At 36.0% G+C, this 24,966-nt stretch overlaps 2 protein-coding genes across 2 annotated transcripts in view; both read right to left on the reverse strand.

Moving 5' to 3' along the window:
* cacna1fa (calcium channel, voltage-dependent, L type, alpha 1F subunit a) overlaps positions 1–18,661 on the reverse strand; it is a 40,298-nt gene extending 21,637 nt beyond the window's left edge. The window contains exons 1-22 of the mRNA XM_051116899.1: positions 18,560–18,661; positions 14,604–14,743; positions 14,325–14,467; positions 14,079–14,231; positions 13,782–13,978; positions 11,832–11,935; positions 11,459–11,601; positions 9,860–9,925; positions 9,673–9,739; positions 9,554–9,580; positions 8,362–8,522; positions 8,048–8,273; positions 6,666–6,873; positions 6,221–6,341; positions 6,024–6,096; positions 5,852–5,915; positions 3,458–3,515; positions 3,269–3,368; positions 3,054–3,183; positions 785–844; positions 178–284; positions 16–103 (exon numbers count right to left, since the gene is read on the reverse strand). Of these exons, the coding sequence (XP_050972856.1) occupies positions 16–103; positions 178–284; positions 785–844; positions 3,054–3,183; positions 3,269–3,368; positions 3,458–3,515; positions 5,852–5,915; positions 6,024–6,096; positions 6,221–6,341; positions 6,666–6,873; positions 8,048–8,273; positions 8,362–8,522; positions 9,554–9,580; positions 9,673–9,739; positions 9,860–9,925; positions 11,459–11,601; positions 11,832–11,935; positions 13,782–13,978; positions 14,079–14,231; positions 14,325–14,467; positions 14,604–14,668 (2,361 nt within the window). The 5' untranslated portion in view covers positions 14,669–14,743; positions 18,560–18,661. The remainder of the gene's footprint in view (positions 1–15; positions 104–177; positions 285–784; positions 845–3,053; positions 3,184–3,268; positions 3,369–3,457; positions 3,516–5,851; positions 5,916–6,023; positions 6,097–6,220; positions 6,342–6,665; positions 6,874–8,047; positions 8,274–8,361; positions 8,523–9,553; positions 9,581–9,672; positions 9,740–9,859; positions 9,926–11,458; positions 11,602–11,831; positions 11,936–13,781; positions 13,979–14,078; positions 14,232–14,324; positions 14,468–14,603; positions 14,744–18,559) is intronic.
* Positions 18,662–22,675: 4,014 nt separating this feature from the next.
* On the reverse strand, positions 22,676–24,587 carry praf2 (PRA1 domain family, member 2). The gene is made up of 3 exons (XM_051116901.1): positions 24,377–24,587; positions 23,641–23,858; positions 22,676–23,510 (listed from the first exon to the last, which is right to left on the reverse strand). Exons 1-3 carry the CDS (start codon positions 24,553–24,555, stop codon positions 23,371–23,373), a joined length of 537 nt encoding a protein of 178 aa, XP_050972858.1. The 5' UTR covers positions 24,556–24,587; the 3' UTR covers positions 22,676–23,370.
* Between the last annotated feature and the right edge of the window lie 379 nt (positions 24,588–24,966).

A 24,966-nucleotide genomic window follows, 5' to 3' on the forward strand; every position in this document is an offset into this window, starting at 1 on the left:
ATCGTGATCTTGTACCTTAAGTCCCTTTGCTCTGTTGATGGCTCGAAGAGGCCTGAGCACTCGCAATACTCGAAGAATCTTCACCACAGAAATGGCACTCGAACTAAATGCAGAAATGACAACAAATAAGTGAATGAATCAACGAATATTTAAAATCAGAGATAGATGGACACTTACTGCAAGAAGAAAGAGGTGAGGGACACGCTGACGACCAGAAGGTCCAGAAGGTTGAAGGCGTTTCTGCAGAAGGAACCTTGATGCAGGAAAGCTCCATACACAGTCATCTGAGCAACACACCGCCACACATTTTCATTAATATACACATTCAAAAACTCAATGTTCACAAACATCTGATAATTTTGCACATGACCATTCCCTTGTCAGAGCTCAAAAGTGAAGTGTTACTTCAGTATATTTTTATGCTATTAAAGTTTTATCGATATTGTATTTTGAATTAGCTAATTTTCAGCTTTCTTTTTCAATTTAGTTTAATTTTTAGTCTTTTTTTTTTTCATTTTAGTTTTAGCTAGCAATTTTTAACCTAAACTAACTTTGGTTAGCTGCCAACACAACACAACATTTCTACTTTCTTGTTTATTGTAAGTTTTCCATATAATAATTTTATTTCATTTAACTTTTTTCAATTTACAAAAAATGTTATTAAATAATTTTTGCTTTTAGTTTTAGTTAACGATAATAACGCTTCCCTTTAGTAGACATGAAAAAAAATCAGTTTGAAGCTTAAGACCGACTTTTTTGTTGTGTGCAGGTGGATCACATTTACCTTCAGCATGATCTCAATAGTGAAGACGGTGGTAAAGACATAATCAGCATAGCCAAGCATCTATCATAAGACATAAAGACCGCAATTAAGAGTACAGTCATTACAACAAGAGTACAGCACCTGGTCAGTCTCATGATTTTAATTTCATATTTCACCCCCCAAAAATAAAATACTTTGTATGAAAAAAAAACTATTTTTAGGATCATTAAGATGAAAAATACATATTATTTAAATTAAAATTTAAAAATACAATTGTAAACATACAGTCATGGCCGAAGTTACTGGCACCCTTGCAATTCTGTCAGAAAATGCAACCCTCAGAAAACTGTTGCAGTTGCAAATGTTTTGGTACTCACATGTTTATTTTTTTTGTTAAATCTGATACAATTCCACACAGAACCCAAAAATGCACTGGAGAAAATGATTGGCACCTTTAACTTAATATTTGCACCCCCTTCGGAAAAAATAACTGAAATTAGTTGCTTCCTGTAACCATGAATGATTTTCTTACACCTCTCTACTGGAATTTTAGACCACTCTTCTTTTGCAAACTGCTCCAGGTCATTCAGATTTGAAGATCTTCTCCCAACTGCTGTTTTGTGGTCTCTCCACAGGTGTTCTGTGGGATTCAGATCTGGACTCATTGCTGGCGGTTTCAGAGCTCTCCAGCGCTTTGTTTGTAACCATTTCTTGCTTTTTGAAGTGTGTTTCGGGTCATTGTCCTGCTGGAAGACCCATGACCTCTGGTGGAGATGCAGCTTTCTGCAGTCAAGGCATCCAGTGCCAGAAGCAGCAAAGCAACCCCAAAACATCTTTGAACCTCCACCATGTTTGACTGTAGGGACTGTGTTCTCTTCTTTGAAGGCCTCATTTCTTTTTCTGTAAACAGTGCCATGATGTCCTTCACCCAAAAGCTCTACTTTTGTCTCATCTGTCCACAGTACGTTCTCCCAGAAGGATTGTGGTTTTGTCACAAACTCCATTCTTGCTTTTTTATGCCTTTGTGTCCTCCTGGGTCTTCTACCATAGCGCCCCTTTTCATCAGATGGCGATGGATAGTGTGAGCTGACACTGTTGTACCCTGTGTCTGCAGATCAGCTTGAATTCCTTTGGAAGTTAATCTGGGTTCTTTATCCATCATTCGAACAATCCTTCGTTGTAATTTTTTAATTAATTTTGCTCTTCCGTCCACGTCCAGGGAGGTCAGCTACAGTGCCATGGACTGTAAACCTCTTGATGATATTGCGCACAGTGGACACAGAAACATTAAGATCTCTGGAGATGGACTTGTAGCCTTAAGATTGTCCATGTTTTTCCACAATTTTTTCTCTCAAATCCAGACAACTCTTTATACTTCTTTCTTTTCTCCATGCTCAGGAGAAAACACAAAGGTTGAGTCAACTTTTCTCCATTTTAACTGGTTGCAAGTGTGATTACTATATTGCCCACACCTACTACTTGCCACAGATGTGTCTAAATACAAATTACAGGAGCATCACATGCTTGAAAAGCAATTATTTCTTACAATTTAGACAAGGTGCCAACCTTTGTCCAGTCCATTTTTGAGTTCTGTGTGAAATTTTATCAAGTTTGACTTTTCTTCTCTGTTTTTTTTTTGTGTTGTTGCAATGCAAACAAAAACAATAAGCATGTGAATACCAAAAAAATGCAATTGGAACAATTTTCTGAGAGAAGTGTTGCAAGGGTGCCGATATTTTTGGCCATGACTGTACTTCATGATAATATTTGCTGAAGAAAATACAGCTATTAAGTTGAATATTTAAATTATATGCTGTTATTATGTTAAAAAATGATTTTGCATTAAAGTAATAAATGGGAATAATAAATTTGTGCTGAGATACATTAATATAATCTCACAATGTAAAAAAGAAAAAAAAAAACCATTTTCTTAATGTAAAATATAACTGACTTTGGCGTGAAATATGAAAGTCTTCATGGGATTCAAACACATCTCTGGTTGTAGCCTTTTTTAAACTAGAAATTGTACTTTAAGACTAATCTCTATGGGGCATAAGGGATGGAGTTTGGGAATCATGGGAACCACGGTCCTGTTGAGAAAAATCATTCACCAGGGACATCTATCACTATTTTGAGACCATCAAATGCTAATTTTGCAGGGCCAGTTAGTGTGCCTAACCACAGTTTGTTCACATATTTTTTAACCATGTAAAAACTGAAAGATCTGCACACAGATTGGCCCTCAAGCACTCTGGGTCTAGTCCTTTATTCTAGAGGTGTGTGAACTTACAACATTCCTGACAGAATGAGTTTTGATTGGGTCTTCAGCTGCCAATGAAAAACTACTGAATATGATGAAGATGAGGATGAAGTTGGTGAAGTATTGATGATGAATGAGGTTGTGGCAGGCAACTCTGAGACTAAGTGAACATTGGCACGGTCAGTTTCAGGTTGAAAAAATTAAAAAACATTATCAACCATCATTTGTACCATTTTTAAACATACCAGTTTTTCTTTCCAAGGATGAAAAAGGAACTTCCATCAGGAATAGGCACAATTTTCTCTTTGGGTTGAAAACTTTCGACTTTCATGGGAGTGCCTATACCTTTAAACAACATGAAAACAGTTCTTAAATAAATTCACATAGATTTATAATGAATGTGAATATAAATAGTCGGACTGGAGAGAATTTACCCTCAAGTCCTTCAATTGCTCTCAACTCTTCATTCTCTTCCCAATCGTCCATATCATTCTAAAGAAATTAAGAACAAGAAAAACATAAAAAATAATATGACAAGAAGAATCATAGAAATTCTACAAGTTGATAATTGAAATAAATTATAATCAACAGATAATATAGAAACCTTCAGTCAAATGGAAATTGTTCAATAAAGGTATTTGATCATTAATGTTAAATCAAAAATATATTTGATATATAAAACCATAATTTTTCATTTATCAAAATGTGAAAACTTTTCTTTTTTCCACTGCAAAAAAAATAAAATAAAAATTAATATTAACCAATGAAATACTGACAGGTAAACTCGAATGTTGCTCCACATTATTTCCTGCTAAATAGTCTGTTATACTTTGAAAAACATCACATTTTTAAGGTTAAAGGCATAGTTCATCCCAAAATTGAAAATTTACTGAAACATTCAAGATGTAGATAGTTTGTTTTTTCACCAGAATGGATTTGGAGAAATTCAGCATTACATCACCAATGGTTCCTCTGCAGCAACAGGTGCCGTCAGAATGAGTGTCCAAACAGCTGATAAAAGCATCACGATAATCCACAAGTAATCCACACCACCTCCAGTAGTGTGGAAAAAAGCTGACAAAAAGCTGTCGTTGTAAGAAACAAACTCATCATCAAGATATTTTTACCTTCAAAGATAAAGCACTGTTTAATAAGCAAAAACAGTCCAAAACAATTCTGAACAAACATATCAGTGGATTTTGATGTGTGCAGACAACAGAAGATGGATTTTTTCACTTAAGTAAGCATTATTATGGATTATAGACTAATATTTTGGCCAGAAGTGACACTTCAAAATTAAAATGCCTTAATCCTTAAAGACCTAGAACATTTTCAGGGTACCTGACATGCCTGCACTTTTCTTTGCTTTTTCCGACCTATTCTAGCAGTCAACATCAAGTGCTATATATCACTGTAAACAGGAGAACTTGAAGTTTCAGTCTAGCTAATTTAAAGTCCCAATTTTTTCTTTTGTCTTCTCTAAGAATTAATGTTTTTCCAAAATTTTAAGAAAATCGCGAGCAACAATTGGAGATTTCTTTTACTGTGTACTCAAACAGAAACAGGATTTTTTGAAGAAAGTTGTATATGGGTGTTTTACACGTCCAAATAAAATTTTGTCAACATATAACTCCATGCTTTTCAGTGAAAAATAGGTATATTTAGTTTACTGACAATATAGACGTGTTCAAAAATGTTTAGGAAGTAAATGGAAACAGTGTTATAATAGTAACAAAACAGTTTTTTTCTGAGAAATATAATTTTCAATCAGAGTATGAACAACAAACACAAACACGGCAGCAAGTAGTGAAAACAACTGCACACAAACTACACACAAACTACACACAAAACGAGAGAAAAATATACAGAGTGCAACAAAAAAATAGTGCAAATGATCTTTATAAACTATATAAGAATAATTCACATAATTGCTGTATTCCGTGTTTTACTGGGACAGCACGTAGTCACGTGAAAACATAAATTCCAGTGCTTTATCCGATATGTACCACTGTTTCATCCTTGTTTTTGGTTTGTTTTATGTCAAAGTGCTCTGTCGTGTGGTTTTCTGTGCTTTTTCATGCAAACGTATTATTTTGTGTTTGTTTTCATGCACACACAACGCATTTTACCTTCACTTCGAGTTTGTTCGAATTTTCAAAGAAACATGCTAATTGGTGATTCAAAAGTCCAAAACCTATGTTAACTGGTTGAATAGATAGACAATCTGGGCACGGGGGTGGGACTAAGCGTCAACAATCGTTCCTGTTTGCCTCAGAGGAACGAAATGCATTGGTTTCTTCTGAGGAATCAATGAGATCAAAACGTGATGATGTAATCACGTTCACTACGGAGCCTCTGAATATCAAAACAAGACAAAAGTGATATGAAAAAAGCAGAGAATCTCTACTTTTCAAAGCATTCAGATTGGTTCAGAAGTTTGAAAAAATATTTAAGAACAATAGTTCTTTTTAGCTGCGGGCAGCTGTCTCGGTCTTTGAGGGTTAATAATGGGATTTTTTTTTACGAACATGCAGCTTTTCACTTCACAAGACATTAATTGATGGACTGGTGTTCTGTGAATTACTTTACTGTGATGTTTTTATCAGCAGTTTGGACTTTCATTCTGACGCCACCTATTCACTGCAGAGGATCCATTGATGAGCAAGTGATGTAATGCTACATTTCTCCAAATCTGTGCTGATAAATAAACAAACTCATCTACATCTTGCATGGCCTGGTGGAAGTACATTTTCATTTTTGGTTGAACTATTTCTTTCAATGTGTCTCAAATGCCTTTAGCAGACAGAAAGAAAGAGCAGGGTTCTTACTCCAGCTTCGTCTTCCTCTCTTTCTTCATCATCCTCCCATTCCTCCTCCTCTTCTTTTTTCTCTCTTTAAAACAGAACAAATAGATTGAGCTCTGTGCCTGTGAATGCATGACAATAACAAGGATGTTCACATTTTGCTTCTGTCCTGTGTGTGTGTGTGTGTGTTGCCTACTCTTTTTTCTTTTTGCCACCGTCTCCAGCTAAGTTGTCCACAGCGATAGCCAAGAAGACATTCAGCAAGATGTCTGGATGACAAAGTCAAGGGCCAGAAGCAAGACTCCAGATGCAAGAATAGCCATTTGGAAAGGTTAATATGAAAATATGTAGCTTATAGATTGAATGTATACATATTTCACACTGAAAAGATACAGTTACCACAGACGAAAAGAATGACAAAGTAAATAGAGACAATCATGTTGGGAAACACTGGTCCACCATAAGCCATGATGCCATCATACATGACAGAGTTCCAGTCCTCTCCTGTTAGGATCTACATAAGAAAGAGCTTCAGTTTACATCTCCCAATTCAGTGCAGAAACTACTTCTGAATCTTTTCTCAATCTAATATAATTTGTATAGTAATAAAGACATATAATTAAAGTAATTGCTAATAAAACAATCATTGTCTTGGTACGATGACACAAAAGCTACTTCCTACACATTCTGTAGATGCACAAAAGCCTATATTCCCTTGGGAGTGAATATTATATATATGTACACCTTTATTTTCCACAACTTTTAGGAGGTTAGATGAGGATGTCATTTACAAAAACACTGTTACAAAAATGACTGCTTAGTAACAAAGGCAAGTTACCTGGAAACAGGTGAGCAGTGCAGATGGAAAAGAGTCAAAGGTGCTTCTTTTCATTTGAGTCTCATCAAAGTTGAACTTTCCACCAAAGAGCTGCATGCCCAGGAGAGCGAAGATGATGAGGAAAAGGAAAAGCAGCAGCAGCAGGGAGCAAATGGCCTTCATAGAGTTCAGCAAAGAGCTCACCAAGTCTGACAAGGCAGACCAGTGTCTGAAGAGAGATGTCAACAAATATAACGTATTCAAAGTCAAAGTTCAATGACTCCTAAAAATCAGCAAATCACTTACTGAGTCTTATTAACTTATTAATTTAATAATAATTTTGTAGGTTTTTTTTTTTTATAAAATCTAAAATGCATTACAGGGTAACTATAGTTAAAGGAGAAGTTCACTTCCAGAACAAAAATTTGCATATAATGTACTCACCCCCTTGTCATCCAAGATGTTCATGTCTTTCTTTCTTCAGTCGTCAAAAAATTATGTTTTTTGAGGAAAACATTTCAGGATTTTTCTCCATATAATGGACTGATGTGGTGCCTCCGAGTTTGAACTTCCAAAATGCAGTTTAAATGCGGCTTCAAATGATCCCAAATGCAATCCCAGCTGAGGAAGAAGGGTCTTATCTAGCAAAAAGGTCGGTTATTTTCATAAAAATAATACAATTTATATACTTTTTAATGTCAAATGCTCGTCTTGTCTTGCTCTGCCTGAACTCTGTGTATTCTGGCTCAAGACAGTTAGGTATGTCGAAAAATTCTGATCGTATTTCTCCCTCAACTTCAAAAATCATTTCAAAATCATCCTACATCGCTGCAGAAGTTCTGACACAGTCTTTGCAAAGTGAACATGCAAAGAAGATCAAACACTCTTAACCAAAAAGGTAAAACAGCGATATAGGACAATTTTGAAGTTGAGGGAGAACATGAGATGGGAGTTTTTCGACATACCCTAACTGTCATGAACCGGAAAAAAACAGTCCAGGTAGAGTAAGAAAAGACAAGTGTTTGACATCAAAAAGTATATAAATTGTATTATTTTTATGAAAATAACCAATCGTTACGCTAGACAAGACCCTTCTTTCTCTGCCACATTTGTGATCGTTTGAATCTGCATTTAAACTGCATTTTGGAAGTTCAAACTCGGGGCATCATATCAGTCCATTATATGGAGAAAAATCCTGAAATGTTTTCCTCAAAAAATATAATTTCTTTACAACCGAAGAAATAAAAACATGAACATCTTGGATGACAAGGGGGTGAGTTCATTATATGTAAAATTTTGTTTTGGAAGTGGACTTCTCCTTTAAATTCAAATGATACAGCCAAATCATTCATTTCACAATGAACATTTCACAATGAGCTGGAAACACTTATGAGCCGAATCACCTTGTGACTTTGAAGATACGGAGCAGACGGACGCAGCGCAGCACAGAGATCCCGATGGGTGGGATCACGTCCATTTCCACCAGCACCGTCTCCAGGATCCCACCACACACCACAAAACAATCGAAACGGTTGAAGAGCGCCATGAAGTAGATCTGAAAGCCGAAGCTGTAGATCTTCATCAGCATCTCCAGTGTAAACAGGGCTAGAAGGATCTTGTTTGCTCGTTCTGGGACGTTAAAGAGAGTGTATTTAAGACAGGGTCAGTTCATATCATTAAAGGCAAACTTTGGCAACATTTTACTTCGCTCAAACACCTTGTATGTCGGTGAGCCACTGCGGTTGGCTGTAGTGCTCAGAGGCGCTGGCAGCCGTGTTGAGAAACACCAGCAGCAGCACCAGCCAGTAGAAATTGGTGGATTTGACAGCCACACGGCAGTTCTTTCTGATGACCAGATTCAAGTGGTACAGCTGCTCACTGAGAAAAAGAAGAACCAGCAAATATTAAAGGAGTCCAGTTCCAGAACAAAAATTTACAGATAATGTACTCACCCCCTTGTCATCCAAGATGTTCATGTCTTTCTTTCTTCAGTTGTAAAGAAATTGTGTTTTTTGAGGAAAACATTTCAGGATTTTTCTCCATATAATGGACTGAAATGGTGCCCCGATATTGAACTTCCAAAATGCAGTTTAAATGTGGCTTCAAACGATCCCAAATGCGGTTGTAAACGATCCCAGCTGAGGACGGAGGGTCTTATCTAGCAAAACGATTGGTTATTTTCATTTAAAAAGTACAATTTAAACACTTTTTAATCTCAAATGCTCGTCTTGTCTCGCTCTCCCTGAACTCTGATTCTGGTTCAAGACAGTTAGGGTATGTTGAAAAACCCCAATCGTATTTTCTCCCTCAACTTCAAAAATCATTTCAAAATCATCCTACATCACTGCAGAAGTTACGACCCAGTCTTTGCAAAGTGAACATGCAAAGAAGATCAAACACCCTTAACAAAAAAGGTAAAACAGCGATATACGGCGATTTTGAAGTTGAGGGAGAACATAAGATGGGAATTTTTCGACATACCCTAACTGTCATGAAACGGAAAAAAAGTTCAGGCAGAGTAAGACAAGATGAGCGTTTGGCATTAAAAAGTATATAAATTGTATTATTTGTATGAAAATATCCAATCATTTTGCTAGATAAGACCCTTCTTCCTCGGCTGGGGTCATTTACAACTGCATTTGGGATCATTTGAAGACGCATTTAAACTGCATTTTGGAAGTTCAAACTCGGGGCACCATTTCAGTCCATTATATGGAGAAAAATCCTGAAATGTTTTCCTCAAATAACATAATTTCTTTACGACTGAAGAAAGAAAGACATGAGTACATTATCTTCTCCTTTAATGAACTTTAAATATGAATCACTTTTTAAAAAAGCAAAATATGTCAGAAAAGAAGTGAAGAAATGTTGGGGTTCTGGTAAACATTATTCAACAAATAAACACCTACCAGAAACTTATAGCCATCAGTCGTGCCCTAAGGAAAATGAGAGAATTTAGATTAATCAAAGTTTTGGTGTTTAATATACTATGATAGATGGGAGCAGCAATATAAATTGTTATACTTACTGTATAGATGCACAGCAGCCGTTGTCGTCATCCAGGAATGCTTCAAACTCAGAGTCTGAATCTGATTCTGTATAAAAGCAAAAAGGGCTGAATGTGCAATTCAAAAATAAAATCAGATGTCTGTTATGTAGTTCTGTAGGTTAATATGCAATACATTTCAAAATCTGAGTGAAACTGTGCTCAGTACCTCCATCTTCACTGTGTTTGTACCAGCCATATTTCTTCATCATCTTTTTCTTAGCCACCACAGCACCTGCCATTTACACCACAACCAATCAAAATGTTCACATAAAAATGTTCTTCACTGACTGAAAAAAAAGTGCTGTAAGTGTACTTATAGAGAGTCACTTTTTTAGTACTTATTAAGTAAACATTTGAAAATTAAAAGTTTGAGCAAAGCATGCTGTTCTGTCATTGGCTGCACAGATGAGCACACAACACTGTTTAGAGTCCCAGCCTCAGAGGAGACAAGAGAGTTGTGGATTTATTGATTTACTGTATATTACACTGCTGCCACACAGATCTAATATAAACCTTCACAGATATAACTGACTGTTTTTGTAACTCATGAGTGTTTGTAACAAACTTGTGTGTATTTGACAGTTTAAGCACAATAAGACATAAAAGAGAACTTAGTTTAGTACTCACATGCCGTGTGACAGTGTGTGCTTCGGATGTGTGCACTCAGAAAACCCTATGTCAGAAGTTTAAACTAATATATCTCTAATATATCTAACATTAACTAATACTAATATAAGCTAATATATCAGCAGCTCATTTGCATTTAAAGAGACATGCATGAAAACAATGTGTTTCTGCTTACACTCAAAATGGGCATTTTTTAAAAAAAATAAATAAATCTGTGGGGCATTTTGAGCCATTCACAGACACATTCTGAGGACACCTAAGATATATGCCTATACACCTAAGACTATGTTTCCATCACCCTGTTTTAATGAGCATTTTTAAGTATTGCATCAGAAACGATGGATGGAAACGCAAAAATGTTTTTACGCTCGCTTGAGGTGGTTTTTGACTTGTGCAAAAAAGGGTTAATGTGAATAATGGAAGATGGAAATGTATTTGCTGAATAAATTTCTCTATCCACATCAAAAAAGTCATGTGACTTTGCGCTATGGAACGGCAAAAACCTGACTAACCAGAAGACCGATCTCATTCCACAGAATCTGAAATATTGTTATGGTCATTCTGAAATGCCCGAGCAAAGTCTGTAATCAAAGTATTTCTGTATAATTGTCTCCCAGAACTGTCTTATATGACTACATTCCCAAATAGCACACATTCACTTCAGAAAGCAATGACTGCATTTATTTTGTTTTGTCTGCTTGCTCTGAGGCACAAGTAATGTATTAGATATAAAAATGACTATATTCAGTGTCTTCTCCTACTTTTTTTAGTGATTTCGTGCCAGGTTATCAGGAAGTGACGATTTTGTTGTCTTTGACTCGTTGGATGAAAACAGCGCTTGTTCGCAAATGTTTTATGCGATATTCCAATTTTCCGAATAAGTTAAATTCGCAACTTTGGATGGAAACCTGGTTACACAATTAGACTTTACATCTTGTAAAAAAGGGCTCTTTAAAAGTATGCAAAAAATGTACCATTTTTTCGCAAGAGTTGGCAATTAATCATCAATCATATGACATTCTGTCATTTTCATTGGGTAGTTTATTGTTTATTTGTAATTTCTGTGCTGCTCACTGACTGTTTTCATAGTGTGATTATAATATTTATTTAGTTGGCTACTAAATAAAGCATGTATTACGTTTATTTCCGTCCTCATCCATGTCCTCTGCTTCAATAAGCCAGTCCATGTAGCCAATCATGTCCTCCTCCATCTGCTGTTTCTCCTGAGCCTTCTGCAGCTCACCACGACACACGGCCTTCTCTCTCTCTTTAGAGAACTCACTGAGATGTGAAAGAGACACACATTACAGTTTAAACAATAAATGTCATCACAAAGTCTGCTTTACCTCATTTTATGCCTTATTTATTTACATATGCAGTAGAGGGTGGGGCTTTTCTTTTTTACAATTAGTCTACATTAAAAACAATTTACCATACTACACTAGACTATTATAAAGACATTCATATATATGAGTTCAAAGGCTTAGCGATCAATGGCTAGAGTCACTTACCCGCTCAACACACCCAACACAAGATTGAGGACAAAGAAAGATCCAAAAATGACCAGAGACACAAAATAAATCCAAGGCAGCTCGAACCCAATGGAATCATTCATCTGAGAGAAACAATGCAGATAAGAGACAGAGAGAGAGGGGGGTTATAAAGCTGCATATATGTCACCAAGTGTTTTTTGAATGGCATAGGTTGGATATATACATATATATATAACTATATACAGTCAAGGTTAGTAATAATTCTATGTAATGTTGTTATTGTTACCTAAAACTAAAATCTGGAATACAAAATCAGAATTACAGTAAAATAACATAAATATTAAAATTAGTCGACAAAAAATGGAATTGAAAAATGCTGCTTTGGCAACTAACTGATATAACATTTATTTAAGAAGTACTACAATGATAAAAAATGAAACTGAAATAAAAACAAAGCTAAATCGAAATATGAAAAAATGAATGAAAAAAAATGAATGAAATAATATATCACATAACAAATTACTATAACTTTATCCTAAAATTAAATAAAAACTGAAAAAAAAATTAAAAGCTAATTAAAAATATTATTAAATTTAATACAATTATAATTAAGACAAATTGTATAAAAATAGTAAAACAACAACGATTGTATCACATCAATTATAATTAAGATAAATTGTATAAAAATAGTAAAACAACAACGATTGTATCACATTAGTCATATGTTAACGTATATTATACTTAACAAGTATAATATTTCAATACGTAGGCTATAAACAGTACAAAACATTTTCTATTTTCTGCTTTCTGTCAATTTTTTAGCTGATTTATTATCACATACGTTTTCAATGGGAACACTGCATTTTTTAAATGCCAGGATCACGACGAAGCACTGACCCCTTTTTTTTTTTTTTTTTTTTTTTTTTTGCGCCAAGAGTTGAAGAATATTCAACTTTGGGTAAAATGCAGCACTCATCACTGTCACCTTTTACCCAGCCGTCCAATCACAGACGAGGAGGGGCGGGATTAATACCACACTGACCAACCGTAACAACTGCTTGTACGACTGAACAACAATGGAGAAGTTAACATTGCTTGTCTTCAAGTATTCATTTCTTTACCGGATGAAAAATTAACATTCCTTAAATGAACATTCCTTAACCCTTGTGCGTCAATAAAAAAAAGTTACAAATTGGTCCTTAATGGACAAAAATGTCCATGTCCAAAAAACGTCATAAAACGTGGTTGGATTTTTATTTTGCAGTAGAATTTTTCTCTCAGTAGAATTTTTCTCTCTCAAATATTACAAGCACACATTTTTTTTATGACACACAAACCACACTCTGATATCCATACCAACACACCAACACAACTATAGCTGCATTATTTATCCAATTGGCTCTATAATACACAGAAACAGAAAACAGAAATAAAGCGAATATTTGCTTTATTGGCCATATCTGAAAAAATGGCACCATCTGGTAAAAAAATGGTAAAAAAAATAATTTTGAAGCCTTGCCAACAGAATGAAAGTCTATTAACAAAAACTACTTAATTTTACAGTTGCCATTTTAAATGGCACTGTGATTAAAAATAGCAGTTTTAATGGGTTTCAGTGGGGATATTTTTGTCCTTAAGGTCCTGAGAGGAACATTTAATTGTACCTAGTGCAAAACAGATTTATTAAAGGAAATGGGAGTGAAATAGTAAAATTCCATTAAAAATACACACCTGTGCCAAAATGTATGCAGCTGGCAATAACACAGGCACAATGATCAAAAAAACTAAACTGAAAAGGATAAAAATGTCCAAAAGGTCGCACAAGGGTTAAACTCACATATTTAACTTAGAAAGAAGGAACATCTCAAACGCTCTTCTATTTTAATTCCAATAATTTATCCCATTTGTGTAACATTAGTAACTATAGCTTAAAAAAATCAAGGGTGAAATATGAAGGACAGGTCATACCCAGTAGAGCACATCAGTCCAGCCCTCCATAGTAATGCACTGGAACACAGTCAGCATGGCGAAGAAGATGTTGTCAAAGTTGGTGATGCCTCCATTTGGTCCCTCCCATCCTCCCCGACACAAGGTGTTGTTCCCCACACAGAAACGACCATTACCAGCAAAAGCACATGGTGTTGGATCATCGTCCACCATTAGCTCTTTTCACATGAAAACAAACACGATTTAGTATGCTTTACACTATTAACAATGAACAACACATTTAAAGGGACAATTCACCCTCATGTTTGGATTTCTCACCTGTTCCTACATAGTAGCAGGTTTTGTGCATCCTGCCTATGAAGAGCTCCAGTCCAATGATGGCGTAAATGATGATGACAAACATGACCAGTAGACCAATGTGGAGCAGAGGCACCATAGCCTTCATGATGGAGTTCAACACGATCTGCAGACCTGCACACATCACAGTCCCAATCACAATCAAGACGTAGGAATTTGACTGTGTGTACAAATGTCCGAAGAACACGTGCACACACACACACTTACTCGGCACACCGGACACCAGGCGCAGGGGTCGCAGAACTCTGAAAGCTCTCAGGGCTTTGACATCCAGACCACCTGGTTTACCTGCTGCATGATGGGCCTCTCCTGGTTTGTGCTCTCCCATCTCAGCTATCACACTGAAAAGACTGCAAATGGAGCACATAAATCTGGTGAGATACCTTCTGCCGTTTGAAACAGTGTGTATTGTGAAAAGCACTATACAAATAAATTTAACCTGACTTGAATCTGAAAGCAGATTTTACATGAAATCCTAACACATACCCGACAATCACAATGACAAAATCCAGCAAGTTCCAGCCGCTGCGGATGTAGGCGCTGGGATGCATGACCAGACCATATGCGAGAATCTTCGTGAATGTTTCAATAGTAAAAATGACCAGAAACACATACTCCACTTGTTCCTAGGAACAGTTAAGAAACAGAATATCTAACTGTGCTGAAATCAACAGTTTTACTACTTTTTAACTGACTTAAACTTAAATTTCTTTAAACTGCTATATACCGTTGGGGTCAAAAGTTTACATCCCCCTTTTAGAATCTGCAAAATGTTAATTATTTTACCAAAATAAGAGGGATCATACAAAATGCATTGTTTATTTAGTATTGACCTGAATTAAGATATTTCACATTAAAAATGTTTACATTTAGTCCACGATAGAAAATAATCGTTGAATTTATAAAAATGACCCTGTTCAAAAGTTTACATACACTTGACTCTTAATACTGTGTTTTTACCTGAATGATTCACAGCTGATCTTTTTTGTTTAGTGATGGTTGTTCATGAGTCCCTTGTTTGTCCTGAACAGTTAAACTGTCTGCTGTTCTTCAGGAAAATCCTTCAGGTCCCACAAATTCTTTGGTTTTCCAGCATTTTTGTGTATTTGAACTCTTTCCAACAATGACTGTATGATTTTGAGATCCAGTTTTTCACACTGAGGACAACTGAGGGACTCATATGCAACTATTACAGAAGGTTCAAAGACTCACTGATGGTCCAGACGAAAAACCCATGCATTAAGAGGAAGGGGGTGAAAACTTTTTGAATTTAAAGATCAGGGTAAATTTAACTTATTTTGTCTTCTGGGAAACATGTAAGTATCTTCTGTAGCCTCTGAGGGGAAGTACTAAATGAAAAAATATGATATTTAGGCAAAATAAGAAAAATGTACATATCTCCTTTCTGTTCTAAAGTTTTCACCCCCCCCAGCTCTTAATGCAACAATTACATGCATTTTGTATGATCCCTCTTATTCCTAAAGAAATTCTTAAAATCATATATATATCCACGCACACGTTTGTTTTTGTGAATTGTGGGGACTTTCCATTTGTGTGGACTTTTATTGTTTTTATACTGTACAAACCATATTTTCTATCGCCCTACACCAACCCTACACCTAAACCTAGCCTCACAGGAATCTGAATGTCCTCATAATTCACCTTCTCCTTGTAATACCTATGTCATACCCATGTCATTATACAAATTTGTGTCCTGATATGTCACAAAAACACGCACACACCTGCACACATTATGTGACTCTGAACCACAAAACCAGTCATAAGTAGCAAGGGTATATTTGTACCAATAGCCAACAATACATTGTATTGTTCAAAATGATAGATTTTTCTTTTATACCAAAAATCATTAGGATATTAAGTAAAGATCATGTTCCATGAAGATATTTTGTAAATTTTCTACCATAAATATATCAAAACTTTTTGATTATTTTTGATTAGTAATATGCATTGCTAGGAACGTCATTTGGATGTCTTTAAAGGCTTTAAAGGTTTTTTGCACCCTCATTTCCAGATTTAGTTGTTGTTACTCAAATAGTTGTATCTTGGCCAAATATTGTCCTATCCTAACATACCATACATCAATGCTTATTTATTCAGCTTTCAGATGATGTATGAATCTTATTTTTTTAAAAATGTACCGTTATGGCTAGTTTTGTGGTCCAGGGTCACATATATGCTTATATATCAGATAAACACACACACATACGCACACACAATCACTCTCCCTTTCACGTGCTTTCCCTTAACACACTTTGCTGAGCTCATTAGCTTTCTGCCCTCTTGACCCACTCAGCTAAGCTAAAGCTAAAGGCTGAAGGTGCTCTAGGTATCCCACACATTAACGCCAGCTAATCATCCATACTCTGCAGACACTACTGACTCAACGGACATCAATGCAACGCCATAGTTAACCTGGAAATGACAGTATGAGCAAACTGTAAGAGTTCTACATAGAGCGTAGCTTAAATTCAGACAGATGGTGTGATGATAGAAAAATAACAAACAGACAGAAAAAAGAGAAACAGAAGATCGCAAGCAATCTAAAAACAACAAGGTTCACGATTTGTTGGAATCATTCATTTCTATTTTAAATATGCAGTCTGAGAGTAGATAACATGTAAGGACAATGGGCGAGCAGCCATAGAGAGAGAACAGATGGTCAACACTCTTATCCTGTTTGGCATTCAGAGCTGTCAGTCAAACTTCAAGCCTAATGCAATTATGGTGTTGCACTGAACACTGCAGCCCTAAAGAACTTCTTTTTATTGAATGCCCTCAGTTTCACAGGCAGACCATTAAAATAAAACTATCACAGCCATGTTGTTCAGCCAGGGTTCAGATATAAACCTGTAAGTACTTTTCATAACAACACTGTGACAACCACTGGACAACAAGCAGTTATGTGGAGCAAAATTATGAACCAATGAGATTTCACAGTGGGAGCGAGTAACTAGCAAGACAAAGCAGTAGTCGAAACCAAGTACTCAATAAAATGTCCTGTCTCTAGTCATGGTTTAAGCCTTTGTGTTAAAGTTACCATATGCACAAATGGCAGAATTGGTGTACATGCAAAACATTACATATTAAAGGAGAAGTCCATTTCCAGAACAACAATTTACAGATAATGTAATGAAAGTCGTAATGAAATTATGTTTTTTGAGGAAACCATTTCAGGATTTTTCTCCATATAATGGACTGATATGGTGCCCCGAGTTTGAACTTCCAAAATGCAGTTTAAATGTGGCTTCAAACGATCCCAAATGTGGTTGTAAATGATCCCAGCCAAAGAAGAAGGGTCTTATCTAGCGAAACGGTTATTTTCATAAAAATAATAAAATGTATATACTTTTTAATGTCAAACGCTCATCTTGTCTTGCTCTCCCCAACCTGTATTTTTGCAGTTCATGACAGTTAGGGTATGTCGAAAAACTCCTATCTCATGTTCTCCCTCAACTTCAAAATCGTCCTATATCACTATATTTCCAACTGTTTTGAGCCAGAATACACAGAGTTCAGAGAGAGCAAGACAAGACGAGCGTTTGAGATTAAAAAGTATTTAAATTGTATTTTTTTTTTTTTTTTTTAGTGAAAATAACCGATCGTTTTGCTAGATAAGACCCTTCTTCCTCGACTGGGATCGTTTGAAGCTGCATTTAAACTGCATTTTGGAAGTTCAAACTCGGGGCACCATATCAGTCCATTATATGGAGAAAAATCCTGAAATGTTCCTCAAAAAACAATTTCTTTATGAATGAAGATTGAAAAACATGAACACTGGACCACAAAACCAGTCATAAGGGTCAATTTTTTGAAATTCTGAAAGCTGAATAAATAAGCTTTTCATTAATGTCTGGTTTGTTAGGATATTTGGTCGAGATACAAATATTTGAAAATGTGGGATCTAAGGGGTGCAAAAAAATCTAAATACTGAGAAAATCATCTTTAATGTTGTCCAAATGAAGTTCTTAGCAATGCACATTACAAATCAAAAATCAAATCAAAGTTTTGATTACGGTAAGGATATTGACAAAATATCTTTACGCAACATTATCTTTGCTTAATATCCTAATGATTTTTGGCATAACAGAAAAATCGGTCACTTTGACCCACACAATGTATTGTTGGCTATTGCTACAAATATACCCGTGCAACTTATGACTGATTTTGTGGTCCAGGGTCACATATATAATGTATTTCAATGCTATGGCTGAATTTAGGCATTACAACATCGATCATATAAATCCAAATATATTTTCTCTCAATATTATTCTCTTCTCTCTTTCCCTCTCTATCTATGTCAATAGCTGAATGTGCTTGGGTGGAGCACAGAGTTATATTACATGGTTTGATGTATTTTTGCTGAAGCAATCAGTTTTCACTCACTGTGGCAGATCATGGTAATGTTGGCAATGCACACTCACCAGATTGTGGTTGGTGGCATTGGAATCGTCTTCAGGAAATGGTTTGGACACACCAAGGGCCACACAGTTGGCAAAGATGGCCAGCAAAATGAATATATCAAAGGGCTTAAAGCTCTAAGGTCAAGGAAACAACTGTCTAGACAAACAAGAGAATGCACAAGGTTTGCATATACACACACACTGGGCAAAAGGATATTTCCACTCCACTAGAGCCAGTGCTGCCATGCGTATGGGGTTGCTGAGAGTGAGGCAGCACAGTGCTCTAGGTGCACGAAGGGCTGATTTGTTAGCTTGTGTGTGCTTCTTGGCTCCTCCAGCTCTCCTTTGTCCTGCAGAACCTGTGGAGTTCAGTGTGTCCGTCTTGCTGGGGTCAGCCAGACCGGCCCCATCTGAAATAGAGAGGTTTCCAATTAAAACGATGTGTTGAACAAATGATCTAAGAAAATCTCTCATGTCATTCCAAACCCACATGACTTTCTGTCTTCTGTAGAGCAAAAAATATCCTCACTATAAACAAAGCATTTACGTAATAATCCACAGAAAATGGCTCGTTTTGTGATGTTACCCAGTCGTTTGCATAAACACTGCCTCCAGAGAAAAGATATCGTCTTCTCCTCACCAAAGGCCTTGCCTACTGCCGTTTAGTCAATTAATGACTGACATTTTGATTACACTGAATGCAAGTACCAGGTCGCATCAAAAGCAAATATAAAATGTAGCTGCAAGCACCAATTACCGGGGTTCAATCGCTTTAAGGTATGTAAGCACATATAAAAAAAAGCATTACATAGTATTTAGCAAGCCTGTAATCACCTAAATCAATGATTTAAAAAAAAAAAAAAATTGGCAAATACAGGTAATTTGCCATAGAAATATAATGTTTTTTTAACATTTATGACTGTTATAGTGACAACTGTGGTCCAACGTCCCTAAAACTTTTTTAGTTTTCGTTTAGGCTTTATAGGCTTTTGGGTATATTTGGACAGGCCCCTTTTCTAAACAACCCTATTATAGCTTCCTAAAGGGTAAAGTTCAACATTTTTTGATAATTATTGACCTAGAGAGTTCAGAGAATTGTGTGAATGAGAACTGAGATTGAGCGAAAAACCTAGTTCGCAGTGGTTCTTGAGGCAAAGTCAGTCAGAATGAGGAGGTCTATAACATGATACAAATATTGTGTGTATGTGTGAAAAACCGTGCCATATACAATTGTTTATGGCCTTAAAAAATGCAATATCGCCCCCAGTGGCTGATTTCTTTCAAATTTCTCACAGAACTTTAGGGTCGTGAGTCAAACAGGTCTATTGGACTACAGCAACCATGTTTTTTGAGATATGAAAATGACCTTATTGCCAATTGTGGCACGTTGGACAAAGACTATGCATACCGATTTTCATGTCGATAGGACAAACAGTTGTGTAGTTTGGCCGTTTTTATGGTTTTTTTCCTTTTATAGCACCACCAAGTGGCCAAGCTCCATGATTTTTTCATGTGACCTCAGATTCAGATTCGCTCTTACATAAGCGTGGCAAGTTTGGTGAAGATATCACATTCCATTCAAGAGTTATATCTATTTTAGTAAAGGCAGCCCTGCCCCTTTCAAACGTCTTGGCATCCCTTTGCGACAGAGGTCAAAAGTTTACATTTTTTGATAATTATAGATATTCACTCTCCAGAAAATCTTCCTGCACTGGTTTGGTTCCGATCGGGCGAAAAACCTAGGACTAGTTCACAAAAGTAGGTTTTTCAAAATACAGTATACAGATGTGAGTTCACTTTCAGACACAGTCCACGCACTTGAGTCTGTCTTCAATAGGACAAATGGAGTGAAAGAACGTTAGCTTTGATGCATTTGGTTCTTGTCGGAGCATTTTGTTTTGCTGAAGCGATACTAGGTCTGACTGCAGCTGCTTCACAAACGGTAAGTAAATGATTTCATAAAGTTTTGTGTGGAAATGAGCGTTTTTTCTTGATCATGTTTTCTAAACACTCACATGCAATAGTGAGGGGGCGGGGCATTAATACTGTTGATAACAGTAGCCAATTACTGACAAGCCTTAAAGGGCACGCCCCTTAAAAACGGGTCGTTTTAGACAGAGGGTCAGAATGAGGGTTGAAAATAATCATTTTCCCACATATTTATTTATTGCGCAAAAAAACATTAATAACATTGTAAGTAAACCTCAAGGAACATATTAAAACAATACAAAAATCCATGTCATGAGTCTTCTGGCAAACTCTTTAAAACCAGTAAGTTGCATTTGACCCATATCGCATACTAGTTACTCATACGAGTCTTAAAGGAGAAGTTCACTTCCAGAACAAAGATTTACAGATAATTTACTCACATTCTTGTCATCCATGATGTTTGTGTCTTTCTTTCTTTAGTCATAAAGAAATTATGTTTCTTGAGGAAAACATTTCAGGAATGTTCTCTATATAGTGGGCTTCTATGGTGCCTGTGAATTTGAACTTCCAAAATACAGTTTAAATGCAGCTTCAAAGGGCTCTAAATGATCCCAGTTGAGGAATAAGGGACTTAGCAAAACAACAGGTTATTTTTTAAAAAAGCACAATTTATATACTTTTAACCTTTAAATTCTCGTCTTGTCTAGCTCTGAGATGCGCATGTGAATTCTGTGTAATCCGGGTCAATACAGTTAGAGTATGTCGAAAAAATCCCATCTCATTTTCTCCTCCAACTTCAGAATTGTCCTACATAGCTGTTTTACCTATTTTTTGTAAAGCTTTGAAGCTGCATTTAATCTGCATTTTGGAAGTTCAAACTCACAGGCATTATAGAAGTCTACTATATGGAGAGAAATATTGAGATGTTTTCCTCAGGAAACATAATCTTGGATGACAAGGGGGAGAGCAAATTATCTGTAAATTTTTGTTCTGGAAGTGAACTTCTCCTTTAAATCTAACATTCCCTATTCAGCAGAACCTTATAAAAACGTTTAAAGTAAAATAAAGAGGACAGATGTGGCAAACAGACACTGAAGTACTTATAAGAAGCCTTATAAGGGATCGGACAGAAGTGACCTAGTTCTAAGAGAAAAGAACAGCTAGTATTTGACACTACAAGAACACAATGATAAACACCTTACATTTGCAATATTATTAAAACATATATAGGTTATTTAGCTAGCTAGCTTTGTATCTAGCTATCTATTGCAAGTGTAAAAAGTGTAAAAACATTTTATTGTCTACTGTACTGAGTGTTTTAGTGCAGGTGTTTGTCAGCTCACTCACCTTTCGGTACCGCATCCATGTCCACGACTTCTTCAGCACCGTCAGCTGCTTATTCCCACGAACTCACATGAAATAATAACTTATAACACTCTTTATATCCACCTGCTTTATCTACCGGTTTGAACCGCGTCGTGAGCAAACAGGTGAAACAGGTGTCCCGCGCATCTGAAACAGCTCAAGCGCGCGGCACTGAGGTCACGCAACTCCAAAGACCTAATTTAAAAGCTACCTCCAAAAACCAAAACATTTTTTGAATATATTTACATTGATAAAAACACGGGGATAGTTTGATATGTAACACTCATTAAAGAAAACAAAAGTATAATGTATCCTCGTGTTACCGAAGGGCCCGGGTGTAGTAAGCCGTGAATTCAGGATTAACTCATGTGAGCCGGTTAACGGGGATGATGGTGCTGAAACCTTTCAAAAGGGAGGTGGAGACACGAGGAAAATTCTGGAGGCCTTTAAGCATTATAAACAAATATTTCTAAAGTTACTTTAAGTAACCTACAACTCATTTTAATCGGAGGAAAAGAAAAAATGAAACGAAACTTTGTTACAAGTCACATCGCTATATTATACATTCATTTTAACGATCATAGCGCCTCTATGCGGTACAAGAAGAAAAAACAAGGACTGCACATTTATGAAAGTTTATTTATTATAACCACTGCAATGGACGAGCATTTCCTGAAAATACAAGAAGGCAGCTGATGTTGTAAACATTAGGTATGCAGGAAATAATGACTTTATTTTTTAAAAGAATGAACACTTGACCTTTAAATCATATTAAATGAATGTGCATATGTAGTATTACATTTCTCAGAAAGTTTAATCACCCAAATCTATGATATATCCCTGTTTATTAGAACATTTCTGTCTATGGCTACAGTTTGTATCTCTCCTTAAAATGAGATCAGACATTTTCTGCAACAATGCCAATTTGTGATGCAAATGGAAACATAATGAATATTCTTGGTCGCTATTTTATGTTGCAATAACTGAGAAGTATTTACCTTGGCACTTGTGCAAACACAGCTTATGGCATAGCACAACTTCGTTGTAAATAAATCAGAACAATCAGTAAAAATAATATTTGGTCATGTAACGAATAGGCAAATAAGACACTCTCTTCAGATATCCTTCAAACACAATTCACAAAATGAAGCGTTCCTCACAGAAAACACATTTAGGGATGGAATAAAAGTGCAGGCACAATTAAATGGAGTAATAATGGACTGTTACTCAAATAAAAAAGTCAACTGAATAACACTACATCCTATTTACAAAGCATTATATTGCTGTTTTTATATTTGGACACCTAATAGTTATACACACCTGATTCTGTAATCTCTCTTTTTACTTCGGCAATCTTTCATATACTGCATTGTAAAATTTTATCCTGTCCACTGTGCCCTTCCTGCATTTTTGAAAGGCTTTAGCAATATGCCATACATGTTTTGCCAATATCTGTTTTCATATACATTTTAGACATGTAAGAAGCTCCTAGAATAGAAGGGGTGAGCGACAGCACAGTTAGGCAATAGTAAACACAGCTATGATCCAGCCTCTTGTTCCTGTCCCAGTGCTTCCAGCAGCAGGCCCATAGGAGTCCTCTTCAATCCTATACTCTCCAACTTATTCTCCAGTTTATTCTTAAGGCTTCGGAGTCTCACTGAAGCATGGATAAGGATCACTGCGAGAAGAAAGAGTCAGGACTGTTATAGCCTTTTAATAAACATTGCTTAAGTTATCAGTTAATTTATGTGTGCAGTACATGCAAAATAGTATCAAAACAACAAAGACACATGAGAAAGAATACTAACTTAAAATGGGGAAGGCAATGCCAAAGAGGAAAACAGCTACCCCTCCTAAAACAGACAGAAGAAGGTAGCTGGAGCCCAAAATTGCAGCCAGGGAGAGCGATGGATGGTTCCTCCGGAATCGTCGGATTACGGCCTTGTTTTCAGCCGCCCAGACAAACCCAAAAAACAGCAGGATCACAACTGTTGCCCCAAGGATCAGCTGGAGCGGTTGGAAATACCTATGACACATTTACACACACACAAAAAAAAATAGAAGTAAAATAAAGAAATGCATGACAATCAGCATAATCACAAGAAAAAAATAAAATGTACAATAATTAAAAACAATTTATACAAAAATTAAAACAATTATATAGTTTTTATTAATATTTCATTAATGGTTTAATCATTTTTGTGTGTTTTAAATTGTGTATAAGCAAAGATAAATTACATATATATAAACATATATATAATATATGATTACCAACAAAACAACGTCTTTTTTATACCTATCAAAGCCATTTAAATACATTACACTATCACTGCATTATCACTTAACACCGAAAGTCAAAACTATGTTTGTAATGCAACAATGGCCTAAATATTTTTCCCCATTAAGCCACATTATAAATTATTTCTGAGGCCATTTAAAACTGAATGAAATACCGAGAACAAAACAAATGTTGTTACCCGTCTGGTTAACAGAAGAACAGTGATTTGGTCTGAATGAACGAACACGTCACTGGTGTTTCCTTACCCGACTATAACCAGAAATGCCACGGCGGAGGCAAAATAGTTCGACTGGTAATACAGCAGGTTGTTAATGATCCGGTTATTCCACCGATCTAAGTTACGGACATCAGGCACTGAGAATCGGGCCGAACCCAGAAGAAAATCGTCCAGGGTTCGGAAAGGCGGAGGCTGAACATCCACCATTTTTGACGCTTCTGGTGACTACATTTACCAGCATGCATTGCGAAACCACGGCACTGAAAATAATGGAAAAGCAGTCAAATACAAAACGCCTGGAATAATCAACTTATGAAATAAAGACATAAACAGATATAATTTTCTTAACGTGGCTGTTTGTGATTAAGGAGCCATGTAACGTTTTTGACTTCTATAAATATTTTTAAAACGATACAAATGATGATAATAATAATAATAATAACAACATAAAGAAAAGTCCAATAATAACAATAATAATAAACTCATAAAAACATCTTATGTGATCATGAGATACACTACCAGTCAAAAGTTTTTGAACAGTAAGATTGTTAATGTTTCTGCACACCAAGCTTGCTTCTTCTTCTTTCTTTTTTTTTAATTCCAAATAGTGCAAAAGCA

The sequence above is a fragment of the Labeo rohita genome, chromosome 8 (assembly GCF_022985175.1).
Source record: "Labeo rohita strain BAU-BD-2019 chromosome 8, IGBB_LRoh.1.0, whole genome shotgun sequence".
NCBI classification, from domain to species: Eukaryota; Metazoa; Chordata; class Actinopteri; order Cypriniformes; family Cyprinidae; genus Labeo; species Labeo rohita.